Source organism: Oryctolagus cuniculus, chromosome 20 (assembly GCF_964237555.1).
Source record: "Oryctolagus cuniculus chromosome 20, mOryCun1.1, whole genome shotgun sequence".
NCBI lineage: Eukaryota > Metazoa > Chordata > Mammalia > Lagomorpha > Leporidae > Oryctolagus > Oryctolagus cuniculus.
The window spans coordinates 39,298,412-39,311,792 of NC_091451.1; the positions used below are offsets into that span (position 1 = coordinate 39,298,412).

General features: G+C 55.9%; 1 protein-coding gene across 5 annotated transcripts; it reads right to left on the bottom strand.

The window, feature by feature from the left end:
• Positions 1-2,061: 2,061 nt before the first annotated feature.
• SERPINA9 (serpin family A member 9) lies at positions 2,062-12,175 on the bottom strand. 5 transcript variants are annotated; one of them, XM_051839132.2, is made up of 6 exons: positions 11,983-12,175; positions 8,684-8,738; positions 7,205-7,848; positions 4,673-4,946; positions 4,229-4,376; positions 2,062-2,544 (listed from the first exon to the last, which is right to left on the bottom strand). In XM_051839132.2, exons 3-6 carry the CDS (start codon positions 7,833-7,835, stop codon positions 2,344-2,346), a joined length of 1,254 nt encoding a protein of 417 aa, XP_051695092.1. In that variant the 5' UTR covers positions 7,836-7,848; positions 8,684-8,738; positions 11,983-12,175; the 3' UTR covers positions 2,062-2,343. The 5 variants fall into 5 exon arrangements, with proteins under 5 accessions (XP_051695092.1, XP_008249519.1, XP_051695090.1 ...); XM_008251297.4 differs by having other exon boundaries at positions 8,680-8,738; positions 11,983-12,172; XM_051839130.1 differs by lacking the exon at positions 11,983-12,175 and adding an exon at positions 11,569-11,723.
• Between the last annotated feature and the right edge of the window lie 1,206 nt (positions 12,176-13,381).

Below are 13,381 nucleotides of genomic sequence, written 5' to 3' on the forward strand. Positions count from 1 at the left end.
ACATGGTAACAACCATGCTTGATACATTGTAACCTGGGATGTTGCAGCTTGAGATCATGGCCAAATTAACGCCCAAGTTGTTTACTGCCCCCCCCCCCAGCATCTCTGTCATTTTACAAATCCTCCAGCCACTTCCTTCCCGAAGGGGCACACCCCACCCAGCTCCCTCCACCACTGGAGTGCCAGGGCTCTGGCCCAGGCTCCTGCCTCCTGACCAACTGGAGTGCTCCCACACGTGGCGCTGTGGGGCGTGGCCTGTCTTCTTTCGGGATCATCAAGTAATAAATCCTTCTTTCCAAGGCACTTTTCCCTGTGCTCGTCATCTTATTCCTGATTAAAACACACTTCAAAACAAATGCAAGGTACATTTCAAAAACAAAAGCACGGGTGAGCATTTGGCCTAGCAGCTCAGGTGCCTGTGTCCCACGCCAGGTGCCTGGATTTGAGTCCTGGCTCTGGCTCCCAATTCCAGCTTCCTGCTACTGCAGACCCTGGGAGGCAGCGAGTGGTGGCTCAAGGACTTTGGTCACTGCCACCCACATGGGAGACCTGGATTGCATTCCCAGCTCCTGGCTGTGGCTTGATTCAGACCTAACTGTTGCAAGCATTTGGGGACTGAATGAGCCAGTCAGAGTTCTCTAGTTGCCCATCAAGGAAATAAATAATACAAAATAAAAACAAATGCAGAAGATAGACAACTTGAACAACAGAGAGGGGAAGAACATTCAGCCAGCCACAGAGTGTGTCCTGTGACCACTCCTGCACCTGCTGGCTGGCGGCAGTCCCGGCAGGCGGCACTCTGTGCCACCTGGGAGCAAGCTGAGAGGAGGTGTTGACAGCTCCCGCCCACCCCAGCCACGGGGGCCCCTGATGGTTACTAGGATGGGCTAACCAGGAATTACAAAGCATCTTAGCCAGTTCTGCATGCCTGCCCTGCCCCGGTGCCTGCCTACTAGAGTACCCCGTGAGCAGAGTCCTGTCTGGCCCAGTATGCTCCATGGAGGCAGGATGGTCACCAGTGACATTTATGGGGCAGGGGGGCTGAAGGCAGGGCACTGTGGGGACAACAAGGCTGGGCCCAGGGAACAGGCAGTTGGAGCCCCTGATACCCAGGCTTAGGCTCTGGTCCTAATCCCACCTGCAGCCCGGGTTGGTGGTCCGCACCCTCTGAGCCTCTGCCCCTTGATTTGGAAAATGAAGTGAGGGGTGGAGGGGGCTCCCTTCCAGGCTAGCTCCCTGCTGCTGCACTCTTCCACGTGAAACGGCGTGGCAAAGAGCAGGTGGAGGCTCGGTCCATCCCATGTGCAACCCCCTGGAAAGGGTCTTTGGGTCTGCCAGGAGCACAGACTGGCTGGAGGCTCAGGAGACGTCCCCTGGCTGGGAGAGGTGAAGGGGGAAGGAGGCGCACAGCAGAGCCAACGGGAAGGAGAGGAGACGGCTCAGAGGGCGTGGCTGCCCCACAGTCCCTGGCACCACGTGTGGCTCTCAGGACAGAGAGGAAGGGAGCAAGAGCATTGTCCCTGCAAACCCGCAGGAGGGCTGCGTGTGTGTGAGGCGGGAAACCAGCCCTGGGCTCCCCCGCAGCCACACACAGCCCTGGGCTCCCCCGCAGCCACACACAGCCCTGGGCTCCCCCGCAGCCGCACACAGCCCTGGGCATGTTCTCTGCCACGGTGACCAGCACCTTCCATCATCTGACCACCCCATTTGTGGCACAGGACACTCCAGCCGCACGTACTCTGCACTGTCCCCCCCCCCCCCGTGCCTGCCCACTCCAACTCACACCCCCTTGCCCTCCCAATACTCTCTCCCAATCATCCCGCTCATTGCTTTATGGGCTGGGTCCTATGATCGCTGGATGGTCAGTCGTCTCGTCTGGGCCCTGCAGGCCGGGGACCAGGTTCACCTGACTCACTCCTTGCAGACGTTTCGTGTTTGGTAAGTTTTTGTGGGACAGATCCTTGCAGCAGCCACTGAGATGTCCTGGGATGGCGTCCAGGCACCCTTCCAGACATGGATGCTGCAGGGGGTGGGAGTCCTGTGGCCAGCTGAACACACACATCAGGTTTATTGAATTTATTACTGTCAGTCTGCAATCCAGGAGCTATGAGTGTATTTACTGTGCCACGAAGCCGGGATCCTGACTGGAGCTCCCAGGCTTCACCTCAGGGCCAGGGTTTCTGCTGACAGCTCCCTGCTGAGCCTCGGAAGTGGGGTCCCCACCAGTGGATCCAGCTGCCCTGGGGTGAGGTGGGCCCGCGGAACAGAAGGCAGCAGCAGGCAGCATCGCTGGCTACTTCCGGTGCAGCCGCGACGAGCCAGCGTCAGCAGGGCACTGCCCACCTAGGGCTGAGTGGGGTTCTCCACTTTCCCCAGGAAGAGAATCGCGTCCGTGGCCTTGCTTATGATGGCCATCAGGAAGGGTCTGTCCAGGAGAAAGACATAGGAGGGGCCATCCTTGGAGCGGACCGTGAGCTTGGTGCTGGTGGCCGCCACAGCCTCGGTGCCCTCCTCGCTGACATCAAGGACAGCCTTGTGGGTGGCCTGCCGAGGGAAAGCAGACATCAGAGGGTCCCATAGAGCGCCCTTCACTTACCTTGTCTACGAATAGTGACACCTGCCTTGAGAGGCTTCAAGTTCACGTACGCCAAATGCCTGGCACTGGGTTTGCTCGGTAGCTTGCAGCAAGTACAGGCTCCTGGCCCATTGGTCTTTAGGCATGGAGGGGAATAATTACAAATGCAGACCAGACAGAGCTGAATGGGGGTCTCAGTTCTGCCACATACTGTTACAAAAATGCTCTGTGTGCCATGTGCTTCTGCTTCCGAATCCATCCAAGGTGGTGGCATTTGCGCGCATCCTGCCTGGTTATCACGAGAATTAAAGGAGATCCTGGTACACAAATGCTCGCGCCCTGGCTTGCTGTAGTAACGGCTGCATGGCTGCGTGGCAGACACGGAGTAGTATCACTGAAGGCTGGACCCCTGCTTTGTCTTCTGGGGGTAGATCTCAGCCTGGGGTTCATGCCCTCTGAAGCTCCAGGGAGGCTGAGACAGGCCCATGGGCACAGGCCTTCATTTTGCAGGGGCTCATGGGCAGTCTCCTCGGGGAGATGTCCACTGTGCTTATCATATCCCAGTGGGCTCTCTGCATCCCTTCCCTGGAAACCAGTGACAAAGCCCCCTCCAGGGTCCCAAGACCACTCTTGACCATTATGATCTATGATCAAAATAAAATATTCGGTCGGGGTCCAGACCTTACCCACGTGTGCACAGAGGCCAGTCAGGTAACCCCTGGAGGGTCCCTGTACAAGCATGGTGCCCTCGGAACAGCACAAGGACACCCACTGGCTGGCAAGGGTGTGTGTGGCTCAGCCGGGGCCATCACTGTCGTGCAGGAGGTGGGCTCACCGTGGTTGTAAGGTTTATTTCTAAAGGATCAGAAATCTAGACTTTTCGACCTAACATTCATATACTATTTTAGAGGTTCTCTCTCTCTCTCCCCTTCCTTCCTCTCTCCCTGCCCCCACCCTCAACAACATATCAGAGGGTACAAACAGCAACATGATTACAGGGTGCAAATGGCCTATGGCAGCTGCATGAGGATCTAAACTGTAGGGAGGAAGGCAGTCAAATGCCAAGGAGAGAGGCCAGTGTGTGGCGTAAAGCTGCCGCCCGAGATGCTGGCGTCCCATACGGGCACCGTTCATGTCCTGACTGCTCCACTCCAATCCTGCTCCCTGCCAACGTGCTGGGAAAGTAGCAGGGCACGGCTCAAGTATTTGGGTCCCTGCCACCCGTGTGGGAGACCCGGATAAAGCTCCTGGCTTTGGCCTGGCACAGCCTGGGCCATTGTGGCCATCTGGGGAGTGAACCAGGGGATGGAAAAACGCCTCTCTGTGTGTCTTTCCCTCTCTTTCTGTATCTGCCTTTCAAATAAACCTTTTACAAAATGCCAAGAGCATCTGCTTGTCTGCAGCAGGGATTGGACCAGGAGCAGCTCCTGTTCTCGGAGCACTGTTTGGAGCGAGATACAAGGTTCTGCACATCAGAGGGATGTGGGCCATGGAGTCGCAGGCCAGGCAGCCACAGGGCTCGGCCCTTCCTCTGCCCTGGAGAAACTGCTTGACTCTGTTTCCTGATCTGTGAACTGAGGCTGCGCCAGCAGCTGATTTCCCCAGGCTAGTCCAGCTCAGGCTCTCTTGCGAGTGTTCTTCCAATCAACTCACTTTGGAGACCTGCAGGGAGTGTCTTTTTGTAATTCCAGAAAAGTCGGCATTTTTGTTGAAGGCATTGTGGATACCCAGCTTCGGGAGGATGGTCTCCAGGTCATAGGAGGCAGAGATGGAAAATCTGGGGACGAACACGTGAACCCACCTGCAGAGAAGGGAGGGGGAAAGGTGAGGTCGCAGCTCACGGTGTTTCCGTCTACTTCCAGGTGGCAGTCCCGGGAGACTTTGCTCTTCCTCCAGGCATTGTGGGCAGCTCTTCAAGGGCCAGCCGATCCCAGCCACGCCACCCTGCGGCTCTGGAAGAGAGCAAGCCCAGCACCGGGGATCTGCTGGACGCTGGCCAGCACGCAGCCTGTGCCCGGTCTGCAGGGGTGATCACTCAACAGCTTGCACCACACTTGGCTGAATGCCATCACCCAGCAAATTAACACGGACGCTCACCTGCTCGGGAGCGAGCGGCTCCACTTCTTCAGCCTCCTGGCTGACAAGGCCGCTTCCAGCTGTCGCATCCTGCCCTTCGCAGGGAGGATGAAGAAGGCCACGGCGTCCCCCTTGTAGCGCATCTGCAGCACGGAGCAGTTCAGCTCCGGATCCACCCCAAATCCAAACATCTCCACCTGCTGCATCATGGGCACGCGCACAGGGGTCTGGCCGCCCACCAAGAACGGGCAACTTGTGTTCGTGTCTGCAGGGTTAAAAGGCTGTGTCCACTTGGCTAACCAAAGAGAGAAGAGAGTGAGGTGCAGTGAGTGAGGCGAACACAGCACCCACACTGCAGCCAGGCCCTCCTGAAACTCGCTTTCCCATAACAACCAATGCCAACGGCGACTTGTCAGAGCTCCGGAAGTGAACCCGATGGCTGTAGCCAACGGCTGCCTCTGCACTGGTCCTAATCCCACACCCCGCTGCCCCACTGTGCTCATCAAAGTCCACGTTTCCGAGGAAACCACGGCGACCGAAGCCACCAGAGGGAAACGTGGGGCTGGGGCCCGTGAGAGCTGCATTTGCAGAGACTCCTCGTGGTGCGACCTGGCTTGTGAGCCCTGGGAATACGTCACCTGCAAAGCTGCCCAGATAGGATCTCATTTGGAGCTCAGCCAGTGCACAAATCCTGTCCCCAGGGAGCATTTGTGGAAAGCAATTACACACAGACGCCCGAGGCAGGGAATAACCTTTAGGGTCAACAACACACTGGCCAGAGTCTTTAGGAGGACGGACTGGGACAGCATCAGCAAAGACGACAGAGTGGGCACCTCAGCTTGGTCCCCCTTCCCAAGCATAACCAGGAAAAGGGTGAATGTTTTCCAGAAATCTGGACATGCAAGCCAACAGCTGGCTCTCGATGGGAGCAGTGTGCCTGTGCTGTTCTGTTTGGCTGGTGCCCCTGCCGTCCTCCATGCTCCCAGTCGGCCTCGGCAAGCAGCAACCTGCCCCCGGTGCCGAGGGGGAGCAGCAGCGCTGGGCCACGGCCAGGTCTCAGCACTGAAGACTGTGCTGTCGCCCCGTCCGTGGGTCTGCACAATCCCAACTCCACTTCTGCCTGAAGTCCATCCAGCACCAAACACCTTCTTCCTGGCCCTGCAGGAGTATTTGTCAAAAACCACCACAGGCAAGTGTTTAAACTTCATGACCGCCTGGCTGATAGATGAAAACATAGTGCTGGCCATGGAGTAACCCAGGTTTTTAAAGGGAAACCTGAAGAACAAGACGTTCCCTGGGGCTTTGGGAAGTTCTAGCCTCCTTCAAGTTGAAATGAATCAACACTAAACAGGAGCTTAACCCACAGAAAGAAAGAAACCAGCAAAGGAAATTGAGTAGTTAAAAACAAACAGTGTAGGGGCTGGCACTGTGGCATAGTGGGTAAAGTCACTGTCTGCAGTGCAGGCATCCCATATGGGCGCCAGTTCGATTCCTGGCTGCTCCACTTCCGATCCAGCTCTCTGCTACGGCCTGGGAAAGCAGTAGATGGCCCAAGTCCTTGGGCCCCTGCACCCACGTGGGAGACTGGGAAGAAGCTCCTGGCTCCTGGTTTCCAATCAGCCCATCTCTGGCCATTGCGGCCATTTGGGGAGTGAACCAGTAGATGGAAGACCTCTCTCTCTCTCTCTCTCTCTCTCTCTCTCTCTCTCCCTCCCTCCCTCTGCCTCTCTGTAACTCTGCCTTCCAAATAAATAAATAGAAATATTTTTAAAAAGTGTAAAGAATTTTTTGTTTGTTATTTTCCTCTGATCTAAAAGACAAATCTATGTCAAAGGCACACACAATGTATGTAGATGTTATTTGTGACAACAGCCGGAAGGGGATGGAGGGAGAATGTAGCTACTTAGCAGCGAAAGTTTTGTGGGAGACTGACGTGAAGTTGCTTTTAATCGGAACCAGATTATTATAAGTTAAGATGTTAATTATAATCCCCCTGGTAACCACTAAGGAAATAACTCAGGTATATTGCGAAAAGAAAGTAATTAAAGTGTTAAGCTAGTGAATACTTCTTTAACACAAAAGATGGCAGTATGGAGAAATGAAAGAACCAAAGGACATAGATATATAGAAATAAGGTCTATTTCTAAGAAGAATCAGCAAAGCGGAAGACATAGGCCTACCTAATACTTAGAGTGAACGTATGGAATGTTACAGAGTGGGTTGTGAGGAACTCCTGGTCCAATCACGTGCTCTCAGAGAGCAATCAGTGAGCCCAGGAAGAGGGTTTACACCACAAGGCACTAGGGGATGCCAATCAACACCATCATGGCACGCCCCTCCACGCACTATGGCCATGGCTAACTAGACAGGCCACTTAATCTGTCTACCCAAAAGCAAAGTTGCATGGGGCCCCAGGGAGTGCTAAACTCAGCACGAGCTACTCGAAGCCATGTGGCCAGCTGGCTACAAAGCTAATCAGAGCCTAAGCCCTCCCATGAGCCCTCCCTGTATATTTGCACAAAACAAAATCCCAGTCACCTCCTGGATCCCTACCTTTGAAGAAAATGTGGTTCACCAGGACCATGGTGGTCAGAGGGTCCAGGTCGTGAACCACGTCCACAACCTTCCCCCGGGTCTCCCTCTTCACATAGCTGTTGATCCTCTGCTGAGCCACCACAGAGTCGGAGAAGTCCATGGGAAACACGGTCGTCTCATACAACCTCCTGAGGTCGGCCAAGAAGGGCGCCTGGAGCTGCAGGTCCTGGCTGATGAACAGGGTGCTCCCCATCCGCAAGCCCAGGTCGCTGCTGGAGACTTGCAGAGAGAGGAGGAGGTCCTGGAAGCCCCTGTGGATGCTTGCTTCCGAAATGACCGTGATGTTGAAGCCCAGGCTCTCAAGGACCTGGGTCTTGGTGGCTGAGCGGGCGCCCAGAGACAGCATGGCTAGGGAAGTGGAGATACTCACGGGTGAGAAGATGACATTTTGGCCTGGGCTCTCTGCAAGCAGCCTCCTGTACAGGCGGAAGGCGAAGTTGGCGTTGTTGGAAGACACCTGGGAAGCGGGGGTGCTCTTCGTGGAGGAGGGGCGGGGGCATCCCCCCCTGGGGCTGTTGGATGGGGGCACACAGCAGATGGCAGCACAGAGGCCAACAACGAAGAGAACCCCATAAAAGGAAGATGCCATCTTGGAACTTGATCTGCCGGAGAGAGAACCGTTGGGTGGGTGGAGGAAAGCTGAGAGCTCAGCCCCTGAACCAGGGACCCCCAGCCCTGCCCCGACCCCCACAGCATTAGCAAAATGACAGGCAGGTAAGTGAGCAGAGCCAGCTCTCTTGGAGCCTCCCTCCATCCTAAGTAGCTGTAGCTGTTGTCTGTTCTTAAATGAGACCCCAGACCCCAGAGGGGCCCCAGTCACAAGGCTGGTTCCAAGTCAGGTCTCAGATCCCAAACCCCACCCTCTGCTGCTCCTGCTTCGGGGGCTTCGTCTTGGAGCAACAAGAATGTGACACCCGATGGCAAGCTCTCAACCCCAGCAGGCAGAAATTCAAGCATGCTTTATCCTCTTTTGTGTAGGTCTGATCACTGCTTTTCACCCTGGCCACCATCCCCGGCCACAGGTGGCTTTGTGTCTCCCAAGAAGGGGAAAGCAGCACAGACAGGTGTCCTGGTGCCAAGACCCTCCAGGGACCCTGATGCCGACGAGCTGCCGCAGCCCTGGCCATGGCTGCCCGCTCCCCGTTCCAGCCTGCCAGCCACATTTGGCACAGTGGAATTCCAGGTTGTTCCGTGGAATTCCACCTGCAGCTGCCGCCATACCTGTTTTACGTTTGGCTTTTAGGTTTCTCACTACATGGTGAACCACCACCTTCCTCACTGTGCAAATAGCGTATCTCATGTGTGTGACAAGTAGCTGCACATTGGCCAATCACAAGCAGCCAACCGCTCAAACAGATATGAGCTGTAACCAATCAGCTGCAATCTGTCTCTGTAGGGCACTTGCATTTTCTGTAGGGTGTTACAGATATTACCTGCCTCTGTGGGAGGGTGCAGTATTCCAAACTGGTCTGGTCCGGATTGCTGCCCAATTCTAGAACCAAAAATAAAGCCCATGAAGATGGGCAAAGCTAGATCTGTGGTAACTGTTCTTCTGAGCAGGGTGCAGAGCGCGAGGGCAGTCAGAAGTCCCAGTGGGACTGGGGCTGGGCTTGTAGCCAACTGCGACAGTCGTGACGGGCAGGTGGCCTCTGCGACGTCCGTGCTGTGCAGTCACCTTTGTCAAACGGGCTACTGATGGGGCAGGGCAGGCTCACAACCGCTTTCCCGACAATCTCTTCATGGGAACTAAATTTATGGAAGCTGAGTTACAGTTTATCACACCAGATAGGATTAAGGTTAGAAGAACCGTGTGAAGAATCTTCTGGGAGAATGAACAGTCCTTTTGCAGAGCTGGTGACGTCTCTCTGTCTCCATTTATCAGATTGTACGATTTTGCTTCATAGTTTGGTCTCTAAGGTGCGCTCACATACAAAGGGACTTCAGAAAGTTTGTGGGAAATGAAATTAAAATATGCAAGCTTACCTTGGTGCAAAAAGCTTGGAAACCCATATATATATATATATATATATATATATATATATATATATAACTTTTTTTCTGTATAATATACATTTTCCATGAACTTTCTGAAGATGCTTTATCTACTGCCCACACACTGGACTCCATCAGTATCTTCTAGCCTGACCTCCGACTCCACCCACCCGTGCCTCTGAGATGGCCATGTCACCCACATGGTCATCCAAGTGGACCTATGCTCTGGCAGCCTCCTCCCTACCCTCCTTCCTCCTCTCACCCCAAAGCATCCTTCTCCCCCCTACAGGCCTTCACCCCACAGGTCCTTCCTCCCACCCATGCATCCTCCCCCCAATGGGTCCTTCCTCCCCCCACAGTTCCTCTCCTCACAGTTCCTTCCCCCCCCCAACAGGTCCTTCCACCCCCCCCACAGGTCCTCCCCCCCCACAGGTCCTTCCTCCCCCGCCACCACACACACACATCCTCTCGCCCTGAGATGTCTCAAGCCCCTCCCTCTCTCCGTCCTCAGCCCGACTTCATTCTGGACTCTTCTCAGCCCTCCCCTGGCCAAGCCTGAGGCTTCAGGAGCCACCTCCCTCCCTCTGGTCGTGTTTCCTCAACTCCAATTTCCTCCAGGACCTCCTCCAGTCCTACTTCCCAGAGACCACCTCCCCGGGGCCCGAGGAGAAACCCTCCATAGGTCACGTGGCCTCTGGGCGCTGACCCCTCCCCTCTCTGGCCCCACTGCCCACTGCTGTATCCCGCTGTGACGTCATCACTCTCCTCTCTGTCCCCTTGCTCCTGAGCTTGGCTCTGCTTTAATTCCTGGGTGGACCATTGCCGGTTACACACACATGTCCACCCGTGCCGGCAGAACTCACGCGTTTGGTCACTGGGTTGGGCAGAGCACCGACTGTGCAGGCACTGCCTGAGGAGCTGCAGCCACAGTGGGGATTGGAGGGGCAGGCCCTCGCCCTGAAACTGTTCCCAGGGAAGGTGGACACTTAGCAAGTTCCCCTGGTGTGGGGAGTGTGTGTGGTGGGTGAGGGAGGGTTAGAGCGCACCTGCTGTCCCATGACAGCACAGCCTTCCGAGCAGGCGCACGTGAACTGAGCCCCTAGCAAGGTCAGCAAGGCGAGGCAGAGAGCAGCTTAGGCTGAGAACCGGCCCGTGGGGCAGGAGGAGGCAGGAGCCAGGCAGCCCTGCGGGCTGGGAAGGTCCTGTGAGAGGCAAGCTGTGCACTAGAGAGTCGGGCAGGAGATGGCTGGGGCTCGGTGAGGGTCATGCAGGGGGTGTGTGTGCTGTGTTGGCCCTGGCCTGTCCCCCTCCCCCAGGGCAGGGGATTGATGCAGGGGACTGACTCACTTGGGAGGGCTGCTCTCACGGACTCTCCCAGGTGCTGCCTGGGTCCCCCTGTCTCACTCCCAAGCAGCTTCTACAACCCAGCTCCCCCGCTCTCGCCCTCCCCCCAGTCCAACTCCTGCCCTCCAGGGCTGCCCCTGGCTCCCAGCCCTGCAGAGGCCCCCAGCCCCTCTCTCGGTGGGGGACTGACGTGTGCATGCATCCTGCCCGTGTGCTCAGCCCGTCCAGCTGACAAGGACGCGCTGACCTCCCAGGGCCGGCCCTCAGGGCCCCTCCCTCCCAGCTGCCTGGCCTTCGGTCCACTGGCCTGCCCGAGTCTCCCAGCTCCACACACGCAGGTGCCCTGAGCTGCCCAGGGCGAAGCTGTGCATCGCTCACTCCCTCCCATCCCTGCCCTGCTCCACAGAGCTGCGCTGTCCAGCCTTCTCCAGGGGCCCCGACCCACACCGCTTCACCCTCAAGCTCCCCACGGCCGCCCCGCCTTCCCCAGTCCCCACACCCTCCCGTCTTCATTAGCCTCCTACCCAACCTGGTGTCAGAGGCTTCCCCTGGCCCCAGTGCCCTGCGTATTTGTGACAGCTCCAAACAGTAGAAGCCACCTATTGCTCTTCCTTTCCAGGCGTGCCCGGGCAGGTGGCTCAGCAAGGCAGGGCGGCCACTGGGAATCCCCAGTCAGCACCTTTAGGTGCCTGACGACACGTGACCCACCCGCTCTCCATCGACTGTGAGGAACATGACAGCCTTCCCAGGGTCTTTAACATGAATGCCTCCCTCTGCCACACAGGTGTGTATGTGTGTACATGTACACACACACACACACACACACACAGCCTCCAGCAGACAACCTACCTCCCAGCAAAGAGACCCTCAGCTCCTTCTCCTGGACGCCTTGCCCTCTCCCACCCCTCCTCTCCCCCTGCTCCTCCCTGCAAGGCCATGGTGCCCCCCATGCTTTGTGGAGCACCCCCCTCCCACCACCTCTGTACCTTCCACCTCCCTCTTCTGCGGCCTTGGCTGTGGGCTTCTCATCACAGCCTGGCCCAGCCTCGCACAGTCGGCCACCAAGAACAGCACAGCCAGAGGAAGCTTCCTCCACCCCACCGTTGCCTGGCTCATCTGTCTCCGTCCTCCTTCCACTGTGGCCCAGTCCTCAAGAGCTGCACGTTCCTGGCCTCTCTGGCCTCACCCCCCACTCCTCCCTCCCTGGTCTGCTCCTGCCAGGCATCTGCGTCCATAGAAACGTGACCCAGGTGTTACCCAAGCCAACACAGCTGCCCGGGTTCTCGGGGAACTGACTGGCAGCAGCATGTGGCATGGAAGCCCGCACCTGGCTTCTGGTGTGGCTCTGCGCCTCCCCACTCCCCTGGGTTTCTCCCTCCTGTCTGCCTCTCCTTGCTCACCTCTGGGGGCTCCTCTCCTCCTGCCCAGTCCTTGTGTGTCGCCCGTCTCTGCACCCAGCCGATGCTCTCTCCTCACTTTAATCTCTCCTCTCCTGATCTCATCACACCCACGGCTCCATTACCAAGAGATTGTTATTTTTAATCTCCAGCCTGGTCCTCTCCCTGCACTCCCTATCTCTAACTGCCTACTTGCGTCTCCTCCCAACAGCACAAAGAACTCTTAGACACAATATGACCCAAATGAACCCACACTGTCCGAAGCGCCACCCCCCAGCAATAGTCACAACAGATGAGGCTTCCAACTCTTGCATCGCTAGCAGCACCATTCCCTGGTTGTCCCAGCGCAGCAGTCACGCATTCACCTCCGTCTTCAGTCCCCGGGTCAACCCATCCCCAGTCCTGTCAAGTTCACTATCTAACAGCAGCCACCCACTCTTCTCTGCTCCGACCACCAGCAGGTTCCCGTGTGCTCACTGTCTCTTGCCTGGACTACAGCACAAACCTCCTACCAGGTCCTGCAAGTCACTGTCACTGTGCCCATGGCGGCTAGTGGGGTTGTTCAGAACTCATACCTGACCATGGCACTTACCTGTTGAAGGTGTTCCGATAGCTTCCTGTTTCCCACAGTAAACCCTGGGGTCTTCCACTCAGTGTGCGAGAGTGACCTGGGCTCTGCCGGCCCCTCCGGCTGCATCACGGATCACAAAGCCCCTTGCTGTTGGCTTCTGAGTTCCACTCATTTCTAGGAGCCGCACGTGTGACTTGTTATACACTGTTCCTAGAGGATTCTTCCCACTGCCTTCACCCAACTTTCTCCCCCGTTTATTCCTATGTGTTGCTTAGTCCTTAGGTTATATCATTTCCTTATGGAGACCCTCTTCGACCAGCCAGATATGGACAACTCTTATTAATTATTTTCATAGCTCCATCAACCTCTTAGAGAAATGCTTACCATTGTCACAATTTCACATTCATTTGTGAGCCTGAACAATGAATCAGGGAGTGTGTCTGCCTTGTTCTCCCTGCACACCCTTTTGTGGTCAACTCTTGGGACTCAGCTGGGCACTTGCTGAAGAAATGACTCAGCAGAGTGAGTAGTCTACCTCTGAGGGTGATACTGATGGGAAATGAGCAAGAGGGATGCTTTTAGGGTGATGAAAAATTCTGTATCTTAAGTATGGTGACAGTTACACAAGTACACATATGCACACATGTATGTAAACTGGGAGCTGACTTATACTTTTTGCCTGAAATAAAGTAATTGATAATGGACTTGTAAACATTAATAAGCTAGAAATTCAAACCAAATATATGAAATGATTGACACACTGGAAAACATGAGACAGCTCAAACACTGGACAAGAGGCAAAGAAGAGAAACAAATGGGTTAAGCTTATGA